The sequence below is a fragment of the Salvelinus namaycush genome, chromosome 1, assembly GCF_016432855.1.
Source record: "Salvelinus namaycush isolate Seneca chromosome 1, SaNama_1.0, whole genome shotgun sequence".
NCBI classification, from domain to species: Eukaryota; Metazoa; Chordata; class Actinopteri; order Salmoniformes; family Salmonidae; genus Salvelinus; species Salvelinus namaycush.
The window spans coordinates 8,035,117-8,051,978 of record NC_052307.1 but is presented as its reverse complement, the minus strand read 5'-3'; the positions used below and the strand labels follow the sequence as shown (position 1 = coordinate 8,051,978).

Genomic DNA, 16,862 nt, shown 5'->3' with positions numbered 1-16,862 from the left:
CTCATACCACAGATGTCATATTTTCTGCTTTACTACAGACGGCAATAAAATACCTGAGCGGTTTCCTTCCTCTCCGGCAACTGAGTTAGGAAGGACGCTTGTATCTTTGTAGTGACTGGGTGTGTTGATACACCATCCAAAGTGTAATTAATAACTTCACCATGCTCAATGTGTGCTTTTTTTTTACCCATCTACCAATATGTGCCCTTTCTTTGCGAGGCATTGGAAACCTCCTGGTCTTTGTCGTTGAATCTGTGTTTAAAATTCACTGCTCGACAGGGATCTTACAGATAATTGCATGTGTGGAGTACACTATTATTGCATACAGATTCCATGCAATTTATTATGTGACTTTTTTTTTTACTCCTGAACTTATTTAGGCTTGCAATAACAAAGGGGTTGAATACTTGACTTGACATTTCAGCTTTTCATTTTTAATAATAAAGTAATATTAGTGTCATTCCACTTTGACATTATGGGATATTGTGTGTAGGTCAGTGAATGTTTTTTTCTACATTTAATCCATTTTAAATTCAGGCTGTAACATAACAAAATGTGGAAAAAGTCACGGGGTGTAAATACTTTCTTAATGCACTGTATATATACACAGGGTACCCGTTCTGAGTCGATGTGCAGGGGTACGAGGTAATTGAGGTAATTGAGGTAGATATGTGCAAATAACTAGGAATAAAGTGACAGATAATAAATAGTAGCAGTAGCGTATGTGATGAACCAAAAAAGTTAGTGCAAAAAGGGGTCAATGCAGATAGTCCGGTTAGCTATTTGGTTAACTATTTAACAAACTATTTAGCAGTCTTATGTCTTGGGGGTAGAAGCTGTCCCTTGTTTGTTCCAGACTTGGTTCATCATTACCGCTTGCAGTGGGTGCGGTAACAGAGTGAACAGTCTATGACTAGGGTGTCTGGAGTCTTTGACAATTTTTTGGGCTTTCCTCTAACACCGCCTGATATAGAGTTCCTGGATGGCAGGGAGCTCGGCCCCAGTGATGTACTGGGCTGTACGCACTACCCTCTGTAGCGCCTTCCGGTCGGATGCCAAGCAGTTGCCATACCAAGCGGTGATGCAGCCAGTCAAGATGCTCTCAATGGTGCAGCTGTAGACATTTTTGAGGATCTGAGGGCCTATGCTAATCTTTTCAGCCTCCTGAGGGGAAGAGGCGTCATGGTCTCTTCATAACTGTGTTGGTGTGTGTGGACCATGCTAGATCCTTAGTGATTTGGACACCAAGGAACTTGAAGCTCTCGACCCGCTCCACTACAGCCCTGTCAATGTGAGTGGGGATGTGCTTGGCCCACCATTTCCTGCAGTCTACGATCAGTTAGTTTGTCTTGCGGACATTGACTGAGAGGTTGTTGTTCTGGCACCACACTGCCAGGTCTCTGACCTCCGTATAGGCTGTCTCGTCGTCGTCGGTGATCAGGCCTACCACCGTTGTGTCGTCGGCAAACTTAATGATGGTGTTGGAGTCCTGCACTGCCGCACAGCCTTGGGTCAACAGGAAGTACAGAAGGGGACTAAGCACGCACACCTGGGGGTGGCTCGTCAGGATGTCCAGGAACCAGTTTCAGAGGAAGTGTTCAGTTCCAGGGTCCTTAGCTTAGTGATGCGCTTGGAGGGTACTATTGTGTTGAATGCTGAGCTGTAGTCAATGATCAGCATTCTCATGTAGGTGTTCTTCTTATCCATGTGTAAAAGTGTGGAGTGCAATAGAGGATTGCGCCATCTGTGAATCTGTTAAGGAGATATGCGAATTGGAGTGGGTCCAGGGTGTCTGGGTAATGGTGTTGATGTGAGCCATGACCAGCCTTTCAAAGCATGTCATGTCTACGGACGTGAGTGCTACGGGGCGATAGTCATTTAGACAGGTTACCTTGGCATTCTTTGAGCACAGGGACTATGGTGGTCTGCTTGAAACATGTAGGTATTACAGACTGGGTCAGGCAGAGGTTGAAAATGTCAGTGAAGACACTTGCCAGCTGGTCAGCGCATTGCTCTGAGTACGTGTCCTGGTAATCCGTCTGAATGTTAACCTGTTTAAAGGTCTTACTCAAATCGGCTATAGAGAGCATGATCACACAGTCGTCCTGAACAGCTGTTACTGTCATGCATGGTTCAGTGTTGCTTGCCTCGAGCATAGAAGGCATTTAGCTTGCGTCACTGGGCAGTTTGCGGCTGGGTTTCCCTATATAATTCGTGATAATTTGCAAGCCCTGCCACAGCCGACAAGCATCAGAGCCAGTGTAGTAGGATTCGATCTTGTCCTGTATTGACGCTTTGCCTGTTTGATGGTTTGTCGGACACTGCTACCATGCGTTCACATTAATGTAGAAGTGTTAATTAAGAAACGAATTATATTCTTATTTACAATAAAAGTCACTACAAAATGACACAATATATTATTTACCATTAATTTCTATTGGGCACAAAATAATCTGAAACACAAACAAAACAAATGCACCCAACGAGTGTGTAGAGTCACAATCTTGATGTAGTCATCGGAAAGGGGGAAACCTAGTCAGTTGTATAACTGAACGCATTCAACTGAAATGTGTCTTCCACATTTAACCCAACCCCTCTAAATCAGAGAGGTGCGGGGGGGGGGGCTGCCTTAGTCGACATACACGTCATCGGTACATGGGGAACAGTGGGTTAACTGCCTTGCTCAGGGGCAGAACGACAGATTTGAACTTTGTCAGCTTGGGGATTTGATCCAGCAACCTTTTGGTTACTGGCCCAACGCTCCCACCCGCCCAGACTACCATTGCGTGCAATAAATATGAGACCAAACACTTTCTACTACTTTAATACACATAAGTTAATTTGTCCCAATATGGGGGGACTATGTACAAAAAGTGCTGTAATATCTAAACGGTTCCCGATATGGATGAAAATGCTCTCAAATTAAAGCTGACATTCTGCACTTTAACCTCATGTTTATTGTATCATTTCAAATCCAGAGCCAAAACATACAAAAATACTTTTGGAGCTCACTGTATGTCATTGTGTATGTCATTGTGTCTCAATGTAATCAAGGTATAAAACTATTGTTATTTTCAAATCCAATCTCATTTTGGGCTTAGTTGTGGTCGATTTGCAGTGTAAAAATAATAATAACAATTTTCCGCCCGACCATTCGCTCAGACAAAAATCGTCCTGTGGCTGAATCTAGTTCCATGCCTAGAGAATGTGTTAGCTTCCTGTACAAATTATCTCTAAAGACAGTCACAAAGGCAATAATCAAGTGATGTTAAGTCCATTTCCTTGTTCAATGAGCAGCTCGGCTAAAGGTAATTGGTAGTGGGACAAACAAAAACACAAGCCAAGATTACAGAGGAGCTGAAGAGGGATGCCTTAATAGATGTTCAGGTTTAGACGCCAGACTGATAAGCTTTGTCCCAAACTGCACCCTATTCCCTATCTAATGCACTACTTTTACCTAGAGCCCTATGGGCCCTGGTCATTTGTAGTGCACTACATAGCAAGCAGGGGGCCATTTGGGACCATGGTCTGCCACTCCCGCACCCACCCCACCATCACCCTCACCCTCCCTATCTCCATGTACCCACACATTACTTAAGGAGAATCTCCCCTTAAACATTTGGTGGCAAAGATCATTAAAACCTTCAAAGGGGTTTGAGAGTAGCTGGAGAGAGTGGGGGGATGGATTGAGGGAGTGAAAGGGGGGGGGGGTATGCTTATGTAACAGTATTCAATAGTAATCCTCTTAAGGTAAAATATCTCCCAAAAATATAAATAACTTGTATTAAGCCTTTTTTTTGGTTATAAAAAGCAAATCTGCCAATGATGTTAAAGAATTTAGCTTGGTAAAAAGAAACAAAAACCCACATTTAAAGTGAATTATCACTCAATTAAGATATTTAGGTTTGCTTAGACTTCACTTTTTGCAGCGTAAAATTCTTGATAGCCTTAATAATGACAGAAGAGTCATAGTAGTTATGGTAACAACATAAGAGTCATAGTAGAGATGGTAACAACAGAAGAGTCATAGTAGTGATGGTAACAACAGAAGAGTCATAGTAGTTATGGTAACAACAGAAGAGTCTTAGTAGTGATGGTAACAACAGAAGAGTAATAGTAGTGATGGTAACAACAGAAGAGTCATAGTAGTTATGGTAACAACAGAAGAGTCTTAGTAGTGATGGTAACAACAGAAGAGTCATAGTAGTGATGGTAACAACATAAGAGTCTTAGTAGTGAAGGTAACAACAGAAGAGTCTTAGTAGTGATGGTAACAACAGAAGAGTCTTAGTAGTGATGGTAACAACAGACATTTTATGGTAGGGATGGTAAAAACAGAAGCTATATAGTAGTGATGGTAACAACAGACGTTTAATAGTAGTGATGGTAACAACAGAAGCTATATAGTAGTGATGGTAACAACAGACATTTTATGGTAGTGATGGTAACAACAGAAGCTATATAGTAGTGATGGTAACAACAGACATTTTATGGTAGTGATGGTAACAACAGAAGCTATATAGTAGTGATGGTAACAACAGACGTTTAATAGTAGTGATGGTAACAACAGAAGCTATATAGTAGTGATGGTAACAACAGACGTTTAATAGTAGTGATGGTAACAACAGAAGCTATATAGTAGTGATGGTAACAACAGAAGCTATATAGTAGTGATGGTAACAACAGAAGCTATATAGTAGTGATGGTAACAACAGAAGAGTCATAGTAGTGATGGTAACAACAGAAGCTATATAGTAGTGATGGTAACAACAGACGTTTAATAGTAGTGATGGTGATACAGTTGTTGTTCTCCTAATTACATCGGTGGCTTCTGTTAAAGCAATTTGACAAACAAACAGTCATTAGTCCCAGTTATGGTTTTTTATTACAGTTGTAAATGGTGAGTGTTTGAAGACTGTAGCATTGTAATTAAAATACCTTCATTTCCCTTGAGGTGGAAATGGTATGACTCTACTGACTAGTGCTTTTATGACATCCCTCCATTATACCCCTTTTAGTGGAACTACAGGGAGCTTCTTAACAGTTGGTTCGCTGGCTTACCCTTAATTAGCTTCAAGTTATGATCTCGGCACTGACTCTGTGTGTGTCCCTCGGTAGGTGTGTGGGTGCGGAGTCTGATTATTTGAACTACAAGTGTAGTTCCATGTCAACCCCATGTTCTAATGTATGTGTACATGGTGACCTACATTTCCCATAAACCTCCCCCTTCTGTCTCTCTCTATAGGTCTCTCCAAGACCTGTCCAAGCAGACAGAGTTGCCGTACGGGACGGTGTTGGACTCGGCTGTGTACGAGCAGGTGCGCAGTAAGGCCATGAACCCCTTTGAGAGGGACCCCATGTACTCCCAGATGTGGCGCATGATCAACCGCACCGGAGGGGCCGACAACAACGTGGACGAGTCCAAGGAGGGCATCCGCAAGGTACACCACTTTACATGGTCTACACCAGGGCTGCCCAACCCGCTTCCTGGAGATCTACTGTCCTGTAGGTTTTCAGCCCAACCCTCTTCCTGGAGATCTACTGTCCTGTAGGTTTTCAGCCCAACCCTCTTCCTGGAGATCTACTGTCCTGTAGGTTTTCAGCCCAACCCTCTTCCTGGAGATCTACTGTCCTGTAGGTTTTCAGCCCAACCCTCTTCCTGGAGATCCTCTGTTCTGTAGGTTTTCATTCCAACCCTAATTTAGCATATCTGATTCAGCTAGTTAAGGTCTTGTTGAGCAGCTAATTAGTAGAATCATGTGTGTTAAATTAGGGTTGGACTGAAACCCACAGGACGGTAGATCTCCAGGAAGAGGGTTGGGCAGCCCTGGTCTATGACATTTAGCAGATGATTTTATCCAATGGTACGTACAGTACAGTGAGTGAGGATATATTAGTATGTGTGAACCCGGTTGAACGATGTAGTGTGTGAACCCACAAACCTAATATGACGCAAACCTGTCATTGCTAGCGTCATACTCTTACCAACTGAGGCACACGAGATCACGTGTCCTGGTGTGTCCTAAACGTACTAATCATTTATGCGTTTCATAGGGTTTTATATATCTCCTCTGGCTGGGTGACATGTGTTGTACATGTGTTCATTATTCTGCCCTAACAAGCTAAAAGGCAGTAACTGCTCATAGTGTGGAACTGAGAAAAATGGCTTTTATTTACCTTGATTTCACGGTAACTTGATGCAGTTACTGCTAACATGACCCCCATTTTCTCCAAAACACAATAGAGGCAGGATACTTGTCCTCATGATTAAGCATGTATTTAATGTAGCAAAAATGGCATTAACTAATTTTAGACCAAATGAGCAGAACTACTTTTTTTGCTTGGTAGGGCAGTATTGTCAGTAGCTTGTTAATAACCTACAACTACAGCCAAAACCCTAACATGTGAGAGAGACAGAGGGGAGAGGTTGGACTCTAAACGATGCCTGTGAGATATGCATGGTTTAGCACTCAATCCCCTAAATGATTACTTAGTACCATAAGTGCCTGGTACAGGTACATAAATGTGTCATCTGTTATCTCTCAATATAAATGTATAATTGTATAGATCCTCCCTGGTATTCTTTTATTTTCGTAGAAAATATTTTCATTCGTAAATTGGACCCGACATAGGTTTGCAACCCAAATGGCAACCTGTTCCCTATTTAGTGCACTACTTTTGACCAGGACTCATAGGGCTCTGGTTTAAAGCAGTACACTATATAGAGAGTATGTTGCCATTTGGGATGTACCCTTGGTAGCAGCAATTAAAGCGATGGTAAATTAGTGAATTATGGCTTCAAGCCTTCGACTCCTCGACATAAAGATTATTAGAGCTGAATAGCTTGGTTTCATGAATTAGTCCGCGTTTTATTGGGATGATCAGCACTCCCAGGTGCTCGGATAAATATTGCATGACAAGGGTGACACCCCCGGAGTAGCAGACAAGTACAACAACTATGAAGCTTAATGCAAGCCGTCATTCCCACTACACTCTTACTCTCCATGTATTTGTCTCTCTTAGTATCCCCCCCCTCCCTTTATCACCGGGCTATAGGCTCAACATCTCCCTCTAGTGGAATATTGGTGTCCCTGACTCGATCCCATGCAGGACAAGTTTGCCTCTCCTAACCCAGAATCGTTCTATTTTTTTTTTTTACCCTTTTTTAAAGGATTTGTTTAATTCAGTTTGTCTGTTTGTTTTCAAGTGTAATCTCTGGAAATCAGTATCTTCTGTCAGGAGGGCCAGTGAGTCCAGCAGCCCTCCTTTGGTCCCCTATAGTTTGTTTTGTGGATCTATTTTTCCTTCTCGTATCCTATGTCCTGTCGGTCGAGTGTTGACAGTTCTATGTTCCACACACTGTCAATAAACCTCTCAGAATCTAAGTCCCAGGCACTATGGATTTTCTCCCCAACACTGTTCAGATTGCAATCATTGTAGCAGAATAATATTATCTGTCAGACCCACTGTGTTTATCTTATCAGGAATATATAGCAGAGCCCTGAAGGACATTACGTTACGGGTAGCAATGCCAATCTCTGCCACTTCAGTCTAAACTCAGAACGTTCAATAGACTTTTAGATTCCACATCTATTCTTGATATCACAGCCATTTGCAATATAAGCTCAGAACATTCAATACTCTTGTATATGTTCCACCTGTTCTTGATATCACAGCCATTTGCCTAGTAGGATGTGAATGCCAATCAATGTTATGCGATGTCATTGCAGTCCATAGGGAACCATACTCCTGTACAAGGTTTTCACTGATATTTCATCAACGTACATGAAATTCCTGTTCATTAGTAAAAAAAATTATAAATAACTGTAAACACTTTTAACATGGATAAATACAGTGCATCTGGAAAGTATTCAGACCCCTTGACTTTTTACACATTTTGTTACGTTACAGCCGTATTCTAAAATGGATTACATTAATTGTTTTGCTCATCAATCTACACACAATACCCCATAATGACAAAGTGAAAACAGGTTTTTAGAATTTTTTGCAAATGTATTAAAAATAAAAAAACATACCTTATTTACATATGTATTCAGACCCTTTGTTATGACACTTGAAATTGAGCTCAGGTGTATCCTGTTTCCATTGATCATCTTTAAGATGTTTCTACAACTTGATTGGAATCCACCTGTGGTAAATTCTATTGATTGGACATGATTTGGAAAGGCACACACCTGTCTATATAAGGGCTCACAGTTGACAGTGCATGTCAGAGCAAACACCAAGCCATGAAGTCGAAGGAATTGTCCGTAGAGCTCCGAGACAGGATTGTGTTGAGGCACAGATCTGGGGAAGGGTACAAAAAACTTCTGCAGCATTGAAGGTCCCCAAGAACAGTGGCCTCCATCATTCTTAAATGGAAGACGTTTTGAACCACCAAGACTCTTCATAGAGCTGGCCACCCGGCCAAACTGGGTCAATCGGGGGAAAGGGGCCTTGGTCAGGGAGGTGACCAAGAACCCAATGTTAATTTTGACAGAGCCCCAGAGTTCCTCTGTGGAGATGTGAGAACCTTCCAGAGGGACAATCATCTCTGCAGCACTCCAGCAATCAGGCCTTTGTGGTAGAGTGGCCAGATAGAAGCTACTCCACAGTAAAAGGCACATGACAGCCCACTTGGAGTTTGCCAAAAGACACCTAAAGGACTCTCAGACCATGAGAAACAAGATTCTCGGGTCTGATGAAACCAAGACTGAATGCTTTAGCCTGAATGCCAAGCGTGACGTCTGGAGGAAACCTTGCACCATTCCTACAGTGAAGCATGGTGGTGGCAGTATCATGCTGTTGGGATGTTTTTTTCAGAGGCAGGGACTGAGAGACTAGTCAGTATCGAGGGAAAGAAGAAAAGAGCAAATTACAGAGAGAGCCTTGATGATTTTTGTATTTGCAGCAGCTACTCTTCCTGGGGTCCGGCAAGTTACCTGGTGTGGAATAGAGTTCCATGTAGTCATGGCTCTATGTAGTACTGTGTGCCTCCCACAGTCTGTTCTGGACTTGGGGACTGTCAAAAAACCTCTGGTGGCATGTGTTGTTCCCCGGGCGCTGAAGACGTGGGTGTCAATTATGGCAGCCCCCCGCACCTCTCTGATTCAGAGGGGTTGGGTTGAAATATGGCAGCCCCCCGCACCACTCTGATTCAGAGGGGTTGGGTTGAAATATGGCAGCCCCCCGCACCTCTCTGATTCAGAGGGGTTGGGTTGAAATATGGCAGCCCCCCGCACCACTGATTCAGAGGGGTTGGGTTGAAATATGGCAGCCCCCCGCACCTCTCTGATTCAGAGGGGTTGGGTTGAAATATGGCAGCCCCCCGCACCACTCTGATTCAGAGGGGTTGGGTTGAAATATGGCAGCCCCCCGCACCTCTCTGATTCAGAGGGGTTGGGTTGAAATATGGCAGCCCCCCGCACCTCTCTGATTCAGAGGGGTTGGGTTGAAATATGGCAGCCCCCCGCACCTCTCTGATTCAGAGGGGTTGGGTTGAAATATGGCAGCCCCCCGCACCACTCTGATTCAGAGGGGTTGGGTTGAAATATGGCAGCCCCCCGCACCACTCTGATTCAGAGGGGTTGGGTTGAAATATGGCAGCCCCCCGCACCACTCTGATTCAGAGGGGTTGGGTTGAAATATGGCAGCCCCCCGCACCACTCTGATTCAGAGGGGTTGGGTTGAAATATGGCAGCCCCCCGCACCACTCTGATTCAGAGGGGTTGGGTTGAATTATGGCAGCCCCCCGCACCACTCTGATTCAGAGGGGTTGGGTTGAAATATGGCAGCCCCCCGCACCACTCTGATTCAGAGGGGTTGGGTTGAAATGAGGAAGACACATTTCAGTTGAAGGCATTCAGCTGTACAACTGACTAGGTATCCCCTTGTTTCTTCTTCTTTTTACTCAGTTTAGTCACATGATTTCTCAATTTGCAGTACGTTTGCCAATCGGTTGTGCAGCCAGAGTTATTTGCCATTCCTTTTGCCTCATCCCTCTCAACCATACATTTTTTAAATTCTTCATCAATCCACGGGGATTTAACAGTTTTTACAGTAATTTTCTTAAAGGGTGCATGCTTATTACTGGGATAAGCAATTTCATAAATGTGTCAAGTGCAACGTCTGTTTGCTCCCCATTACACACCATGGACCAACAAATATTCTTTACATCAACAACATAGGAATCACTACAAAACGTCTAGTATGACCTCTTATACACTATATTAGGTCCAGCCTTTGGAACTTTTCCTAGATATGGCTGTTATATTGTGATCACTACATCCGATGATCTGGATACCTGCTCCAGAATGCTCAGGACCTCAGACTGGGGCAAAGGTTCACCTTCCAACAGGACAACGACCCTCAGCACAAGGCCAAGACACTGCAGGAGTGGCTTCGGGACAAGTCTCTGAAGGTCCTTGAGTGGCCCAGCCAGAGCCCGGACTTGAACCCGATCGAACATCTCTGGAGAGACCTGAAAATAGCTGTGCAGCAACGCTCCCCATCCAACCTGACAGAGCCTGATAGGATCTGCAGAGAAGAATGGGAGAAACTCCCCAAATAGAGGTGTGCCAAGCTTGTAGTGTCATATCCAAGAAGACTCAAGGCTGTAACCGCTGCCAAAGGAGCTTCAACAAAGTACTCAGTAAAGGGTCTGAATACTTATGTAAATGTGATATTTCAGGTATTTATTTTTAATACATTTGCAAAACAATTCTAAAAACCTGTTTTTGATTTGTCATTATGGGGTATTGTGTGTAGACTGATGAGGGGGGGAAAACAATGTTAGCCATTTTAGAATGAGGCTGTAACGTAACAAAATGTGTAAAAAGTCAAAAGGGGTCTGAATACTTTCAGAATGCACTGTATATGTTTTATTAAATACTTTTGGCCTTTCCAGTATACCCTGAAACACTACTCTAATAGTATGGTTCCAATCACTGGTCATTCTCGAGCGGCCTGAATCCGAGGCTGTACAACTTCTCTTTTACTACGTCAGTGTCCTCCAGAGAAGGAAAATGGCCGCCAGTTCCACATATGTATGCTGCTCTGTCTGGACTAATGAGAGTAGCTATAAATATTATGCTAATAACTCAGGTTATGGTTAATCATCCTTCTGCTACTTGGTTCTTCCCTTGATGCAGGATGAAATGGTAATGGCTAAGAGATAGAGGGGAGGGAGGCAAGGAGAGGGAGATGGGAAGTGTCTTTGGCTGACTACGAATGAGGCCGTCCTTTACACTGCGGTGCTCAAAGTGATCTCAGTCATTTTTCTCAATGTGCCAACTTCATTATCGAGGGCTTATATTGCAAAGACAGACAGACAGACAGACAGACAGACAGACAGATAGACAGACAGACAGGCAGGCAGGCAGGCAGGCAGGCAGGCAGGCATGGAATGAAGGCAGACAGACAGACAGACAGACAGACAGACAGACAGACAGACAGACAGACAGACAGACAGACAGACAGACAGACAGACAGACAGACAGACAGACAGACAGCGATAGAGCAATGGATGGGGGAGGGATGGAGGGAGATGAAGACATAAAGAGTGTGTGTGACTAAAGGTAGCTGTGGTGGTGGTTGAATAATTGAATTAAAGAAAAGAGAAGAACAGATGCAAGAAAAAGAGTTCACATTGTACAAGCACTTATTTACTCTCTCACCCCCCCCCCCCCCCCCCCCCTGTTTCCTCATTAGTTTCTTGTCATATTGAAATATGTTAAACAGCGTGATGCAGTGAGAATGGGAGAGACATTATTTACACAGAGCATATCAATGAGCTGCTCTGCTCCTGTCTGTCTGTCTGTCTGTCTGTCTGTCTGTCTGTCTGTCTGTCTGTCTGTCTGTCGGTCGGTCGGTCGGTCGGTCGGTCGGTCGGTCGGTCGGTCGGTCGGTCGGTCGGTCGGTCGGTCGGTCGGTCGGTCGGTCGGTCGGTCGGTCGGTCGGTCGGTCGGTCGGTCTGTCTGTCTGTCTGTCTGTCTGTCTGTCTGTCTGTCTGTCTGTCTGTCTGTCTGTCTGTCTGTCTGTCTGTCTGTCTGTCTGTCTGTCTGTCTGTCTGTCTGTCTGTCTGTCTGTCTGTCTGTCTGTCTGTCTGTCTGTCTGTCTGTCTGTCTGTCTGTCTGTCTGTCTGTCTGTCTGTCTGTCTGTCTGTCTGTCTGTCTGTCTGTCTGTCTGTCTGTCTGTCTGTCTGTCTGTCTGTCTGTCTGTCTGTCTGTCTGTCTCCCACTGTGTGTGCTCTCTGGAGTGGCTTGGTGCTCTGACAGCCTCTCTAACACCTGTTTACTCTGTCCAATGGCTCTCTTAAATCACCCTCTGTGCCTGAGGGACCTGTAGCCCTATGGTGTGTGTATTTATGTGTGTGTAAAATGTTCCCGTGTGTGCGTTTGCCAGTCGTCAAGGGCTACAGGTCCGAGCTTGGCAGTTGCCAGGGTTACGGGCAATAGTGGGGCAGCTGTGGTAGATGACAGATGTGTATCATTGTGTGAACTGTCTCTGCAGATATCCAGTCACCAGCTCATATTTGACAGGTGGACAGAATACCAGGAACCTATCTCTGCAATATATCTGAGGCTACTGGTCTCTTACACAGACACTGTAAAACAGAACCTTCTAAGTCACTCAATGAAATTAGTACTGGTAATTTACAAAACAATGTGTTGCTTGGCTCAAAAACTAAGATAAGTTGAGTTATCCGAACTGAGTATGCTTGACAGTGTTCTTCACTTTTGAAGGCCATGAATTAATGTCTTAAATCACTAAACTAGTTACATTTCACAGTGATATGTAATTAGATTTCAAACTTCAAACACATTTTCCTCAGTAATAATCGGTTCCCACTTTTGATGCAGATAACAGTGTGACTTTGTTATCCTGTCCCTCAGAGTACTGAGAGAGGATGGGAGAGCGGGAGGGCAGGGTCTGGGGAGAATTTAGACTGGACATTAAAGGAGGAGGAGAGGGCCAAATGAAAGACATGATGGACCGATAGTGTGTAGCCAGCAGAGAGAGAGAGGCAGAGAGAGAGAGGCAGAGAGGCAGAGAGAGAAAGGGAGAGAGAGGGAGAGAGAGGGAGAGAGAGAAGAGAGAGAGAAAGGGAGAGAGAGAAATGGAAAGAGAGGCAGAGAGAGAGAGAGAGAGAAAGGGAGAGAGAGAGTGCGCGAGAGTTAGAGAGGCAAGATGGCGCCGACAGAGATGGTCGCCCATCTTCAAGTCCTTAGGAAACTATGCAGTAATTTTTTTATTATTTCTTACATTGTCAGAAAATCTTAAGTGTTATTACATACAGCCGGGAAGAACTATTGGATATAATAGCGACGTCAACTTACCAACATTACGACCAGGAATACGTCTTTCCCGAAGTGGAGCTTTTGTTCGGACCTCCATCCTGGACATTGGATCTAATCCCAGAGGCCGACCCAAAACAACGTGGTCGCCGCAGGAGAGGCAGACGGAGGGGCCTCCTGGTCAGACTTAGAAGGCGAGCACACCATCCACCGCTTCCGAGCATATTAGTCACCAATGTCCAGTCTCTAGACAGCAAGGTGGACGAAATTATGGCACGAGTTGCCTTCCAGAGAGACATCAGAGATTGTAACATTCTCTGTTTCACGGAAACATGGCTCACTCGGGATATGTTGTCAGAGTCGGTACAGCCACCGGGTTTCTTCATGTGTCGCGCCGAAAGAAACATACATCTCTCTGGTAAGAAGATGGGCGGGGGTGTATGCCTCATGATTAACAACTCATTGTGTAACAATAACAATATACAGGAACTCAAGTGCTTTTATTCACCTGACCTAGAATTCCTTACAATCAAATGCCGACCGCATTATATCCCAAGAGAATTCTCTTAGATTATAGTCACAGCCTTGTATATCCGCCCCAAAGCAGATACCTTGACGGCCCTGAAAGAACTTCACTGGACTCTATGTAAACTGGAAATCATATATCCTGAGGCTGCATTTATTGAAGCTGGGGATTTTAACAAAGCTAATTTGAGAACAAGGCTACCTAAATTCTACCAGCACATTGACTGTAGTACCCGCTCGAGCAAATAACTGGACCACTGCTACTCTACCTTCCGGGATGCATACAAGGCCCTTCCCGCCCTCCCTGCGGCAAATCCGACCACGACTCCATCTTGCTCGTACCTTCCTATAGGCAGAAACTCAAACAGGATGTACCCATGACTTTAACCATTCAACGCTGCTCTGACCAATCAGAATCCATGCTTCAAGATTGTTTTGATCACGTGGACTGGAAAATGTTTCGGGAAGCCTCAGACAATAACATCGATTTATACGCTGACTCGGTGAGTGAGTTTATTAGGAAGTGCATTGGAGATGTTGTACTCACTGTGACTATTAAAACCTACCCCAACCAGGATAGACGGCATCATTCGCGCAAAACTGAAAGTGTGAACCACCGCATTCAACCATGGAAAGAGGTCGGGGAATATGGCCGAATATAAACAGAATATTAACAGTGTAGTTGTTCCCTCAAAATGGAGTCACAATTCAGCGGCCCAGACACAAGACGTATATGGCAGGGTCTACAGGCAATTACAGACTACAAAAAGAAAACCAGCCACGTCACAGACACCGACGTCTTGCTTCCAGACAAGCTAAACACCTTTTTTGCCCGCTTTGAGAATAATACAGTGCCACCGACGCTGCCTGCTACCAAGGACAGCGGACCCCCCCCCCCCCTCCTTCTCCGTGGCCAACGTGAATAAGACGTTTAAACGTGTTAACCCTCGCAAGGCTGCTGGCCCAGACGGCATGCCTAGCCGCGTCCTCAGAGCATGCGCAAACCAGCTGGCTGGTGTGTGTTTACAGACATATTCAATCGCTCCCTATCCCAGTCTGTTGTCCCCACATGCTTCAAGATGGCTGCCATTGTTCCTGTACCAAGGAAGGCAAAGATAACTGAACAAATTACTATCGCCCCGTAGCACTCACTTCAGTCATCATGAAGTGCTTTGAGAGACTAGTCAAGGATCATATCACCTCCACCTTACCTGCCACCCTAGACCCACATCAGTTTGCGTACCGTCCCAACAGGTCCGCAGACAATGCAATCGCCATCACACTGCACACTGCCCTATCCCATCTGGACAAGAGGAATACCTATGTAAGAATGCTGTTTGTTGACTACAGCTCAGCATTCAACACCATAATACCCCCCAAACTCATCATTAAGCTCGAGGCCCTGGGTCTCAACCCCGCCCTGTGCAATTGGGTCCTGGCCTTTCTGACGGGCCGCCCCCTGGTGGTGACAGTAGGAAACAACATTTCCACTTCGCTGATCCTCAACACTGGGGCCCCACAAGCCCCCTCCTGTACTCCCTGTTCACCCATGACTGCGTGGCCATGCACACCTCCAACTCAATCATCAAGTTTGCAGATGACATAACAGTAGTGGGCTTGATTACCAACAACGACGAGACAGTCTACAGGGATGAGGTGACGGCACTTGGAGTGTGGTGTCAGGAAAACAAACTCTCACTCAACATCAACAAAACAAAGGAGATGATCGTGGACTTCAGGAAACAGCAGGGAGCACCCCCCTTTCCACATCGACAGAACAGTAGTGGAGAAGGTGGAACGTTTTAAGTTCCTCGGCGTACACATCACGGACAAACTGAAATGGTCCACCCACACAGACAGTGTGGTGAAGAAGGTGCAACAGCTCCTCTTCAACCTCAGGAAGCTGAAGAAATGTGGCTTGTCACCTAAAAGCCTTTTACAGATGTACACTTTTACAGATGCACAATCGAGAGCATCCTGTCGGGCTGTATCACCACCTGGTACGGCAACTGCACCGTCCTCAACTGCATGACTCTCCAGAGGGTAGTGCGGTCTGCACAACGCATCACCTGGGGCAAACTACATGCCCTCCAGGACACCTACAGCACCCGATGTCACAGGAAGGCCAAAAAGATCATCAAGGGCATCAACCACCCGAGCCACTGCCTGTTCACCACTTTACCATCCAGAAGAAGAGGTCAGTACAGGTGCATCAAAGCTGGGACCGAGAGACTGAAAAACAGCTTCTATCTCAATGCCATCACACTGTTAAACAGCCATCAGTAACATAGAGAGGCTGCTGCCAACATACAGACCCAAATCACTGGCCACTTTAATAAATGGATCACTAGTCACTTTAAACAATGCCACTTTAATAATATTTACATATCCTACATTACTCATCTCATATGTATATACTGTATTTCATACCATCTATTGCGTATTTTCTATGCCACACGACCATCGCTCATCCGTACATATTCTTATTCCATCCCTTTACATGTGTGTGTATAATGTAGTTGTTGTGAATTTGTTGGATTACTTGTTAGATATTACTGCACTGTCGGAACTAGAAGCACAAGCATTTCGCTACACTCGCATTAACATCTGCTAACTGTGTGTATGTGACAAATAAAATTTTATTTTATTTTGATTTGAGAAAGAGAAAGAGAGAGGGAGAGGGGGGGGGGGAGATCGCGACTAGCCTGCACTGATCTCAGTCTGCTGATTGATTTAGTACTGGGATGGTTGCTAGGCATCTGAAGAACTGGCCTACAGCGCTGGAGCTGTAAGTGAAAGAGAGAAAGAATGTGAGAGAGAAAAAATAGGGATGATACGGGCACAGGGCTAAGATAGTAGACTAATAAAGGGAGTGTGTGTGTGTGTGTGTGTGTGTGTGTGTGTGTGTGTGTGTGTGTGTGTGTGTGTGTGTGTGTGTGTGTGTGTGTGTGTGTGTGTGTGTGTGTGTGTGTGTGTGTGTGTGTGTGTGTGTGTGTGTGTGTGTGTGAGAGAACGGGCTATGGCTGCTCTGTCGTGGACCCC

The 16,862-nt window shown here is 44.9% G+C and overlaps 1 protein-coding gene across 1 annotated transcript in view; it reads left to right on the top strand.

Annotated features, from left to right (window-relative positions):
- Positions 1–16,862, top strand: part of LOC120050303 (glutamate receptor ionotropic, delta-2) — a 513,655-nt gene that overhangs the window by 443,715 nt on the left and 53,078 nt on the right. The window contains exon 6 of the mRNA XM_038996885.1: positions 5,246–5,441. Coding sequence (XP_038852813.1) covers positions 5,246–5,441 — 196 coding nt within the window. The remainder of the gene's footprint in view (positions 1–5,245; positions 5,442–16,862) is intronic.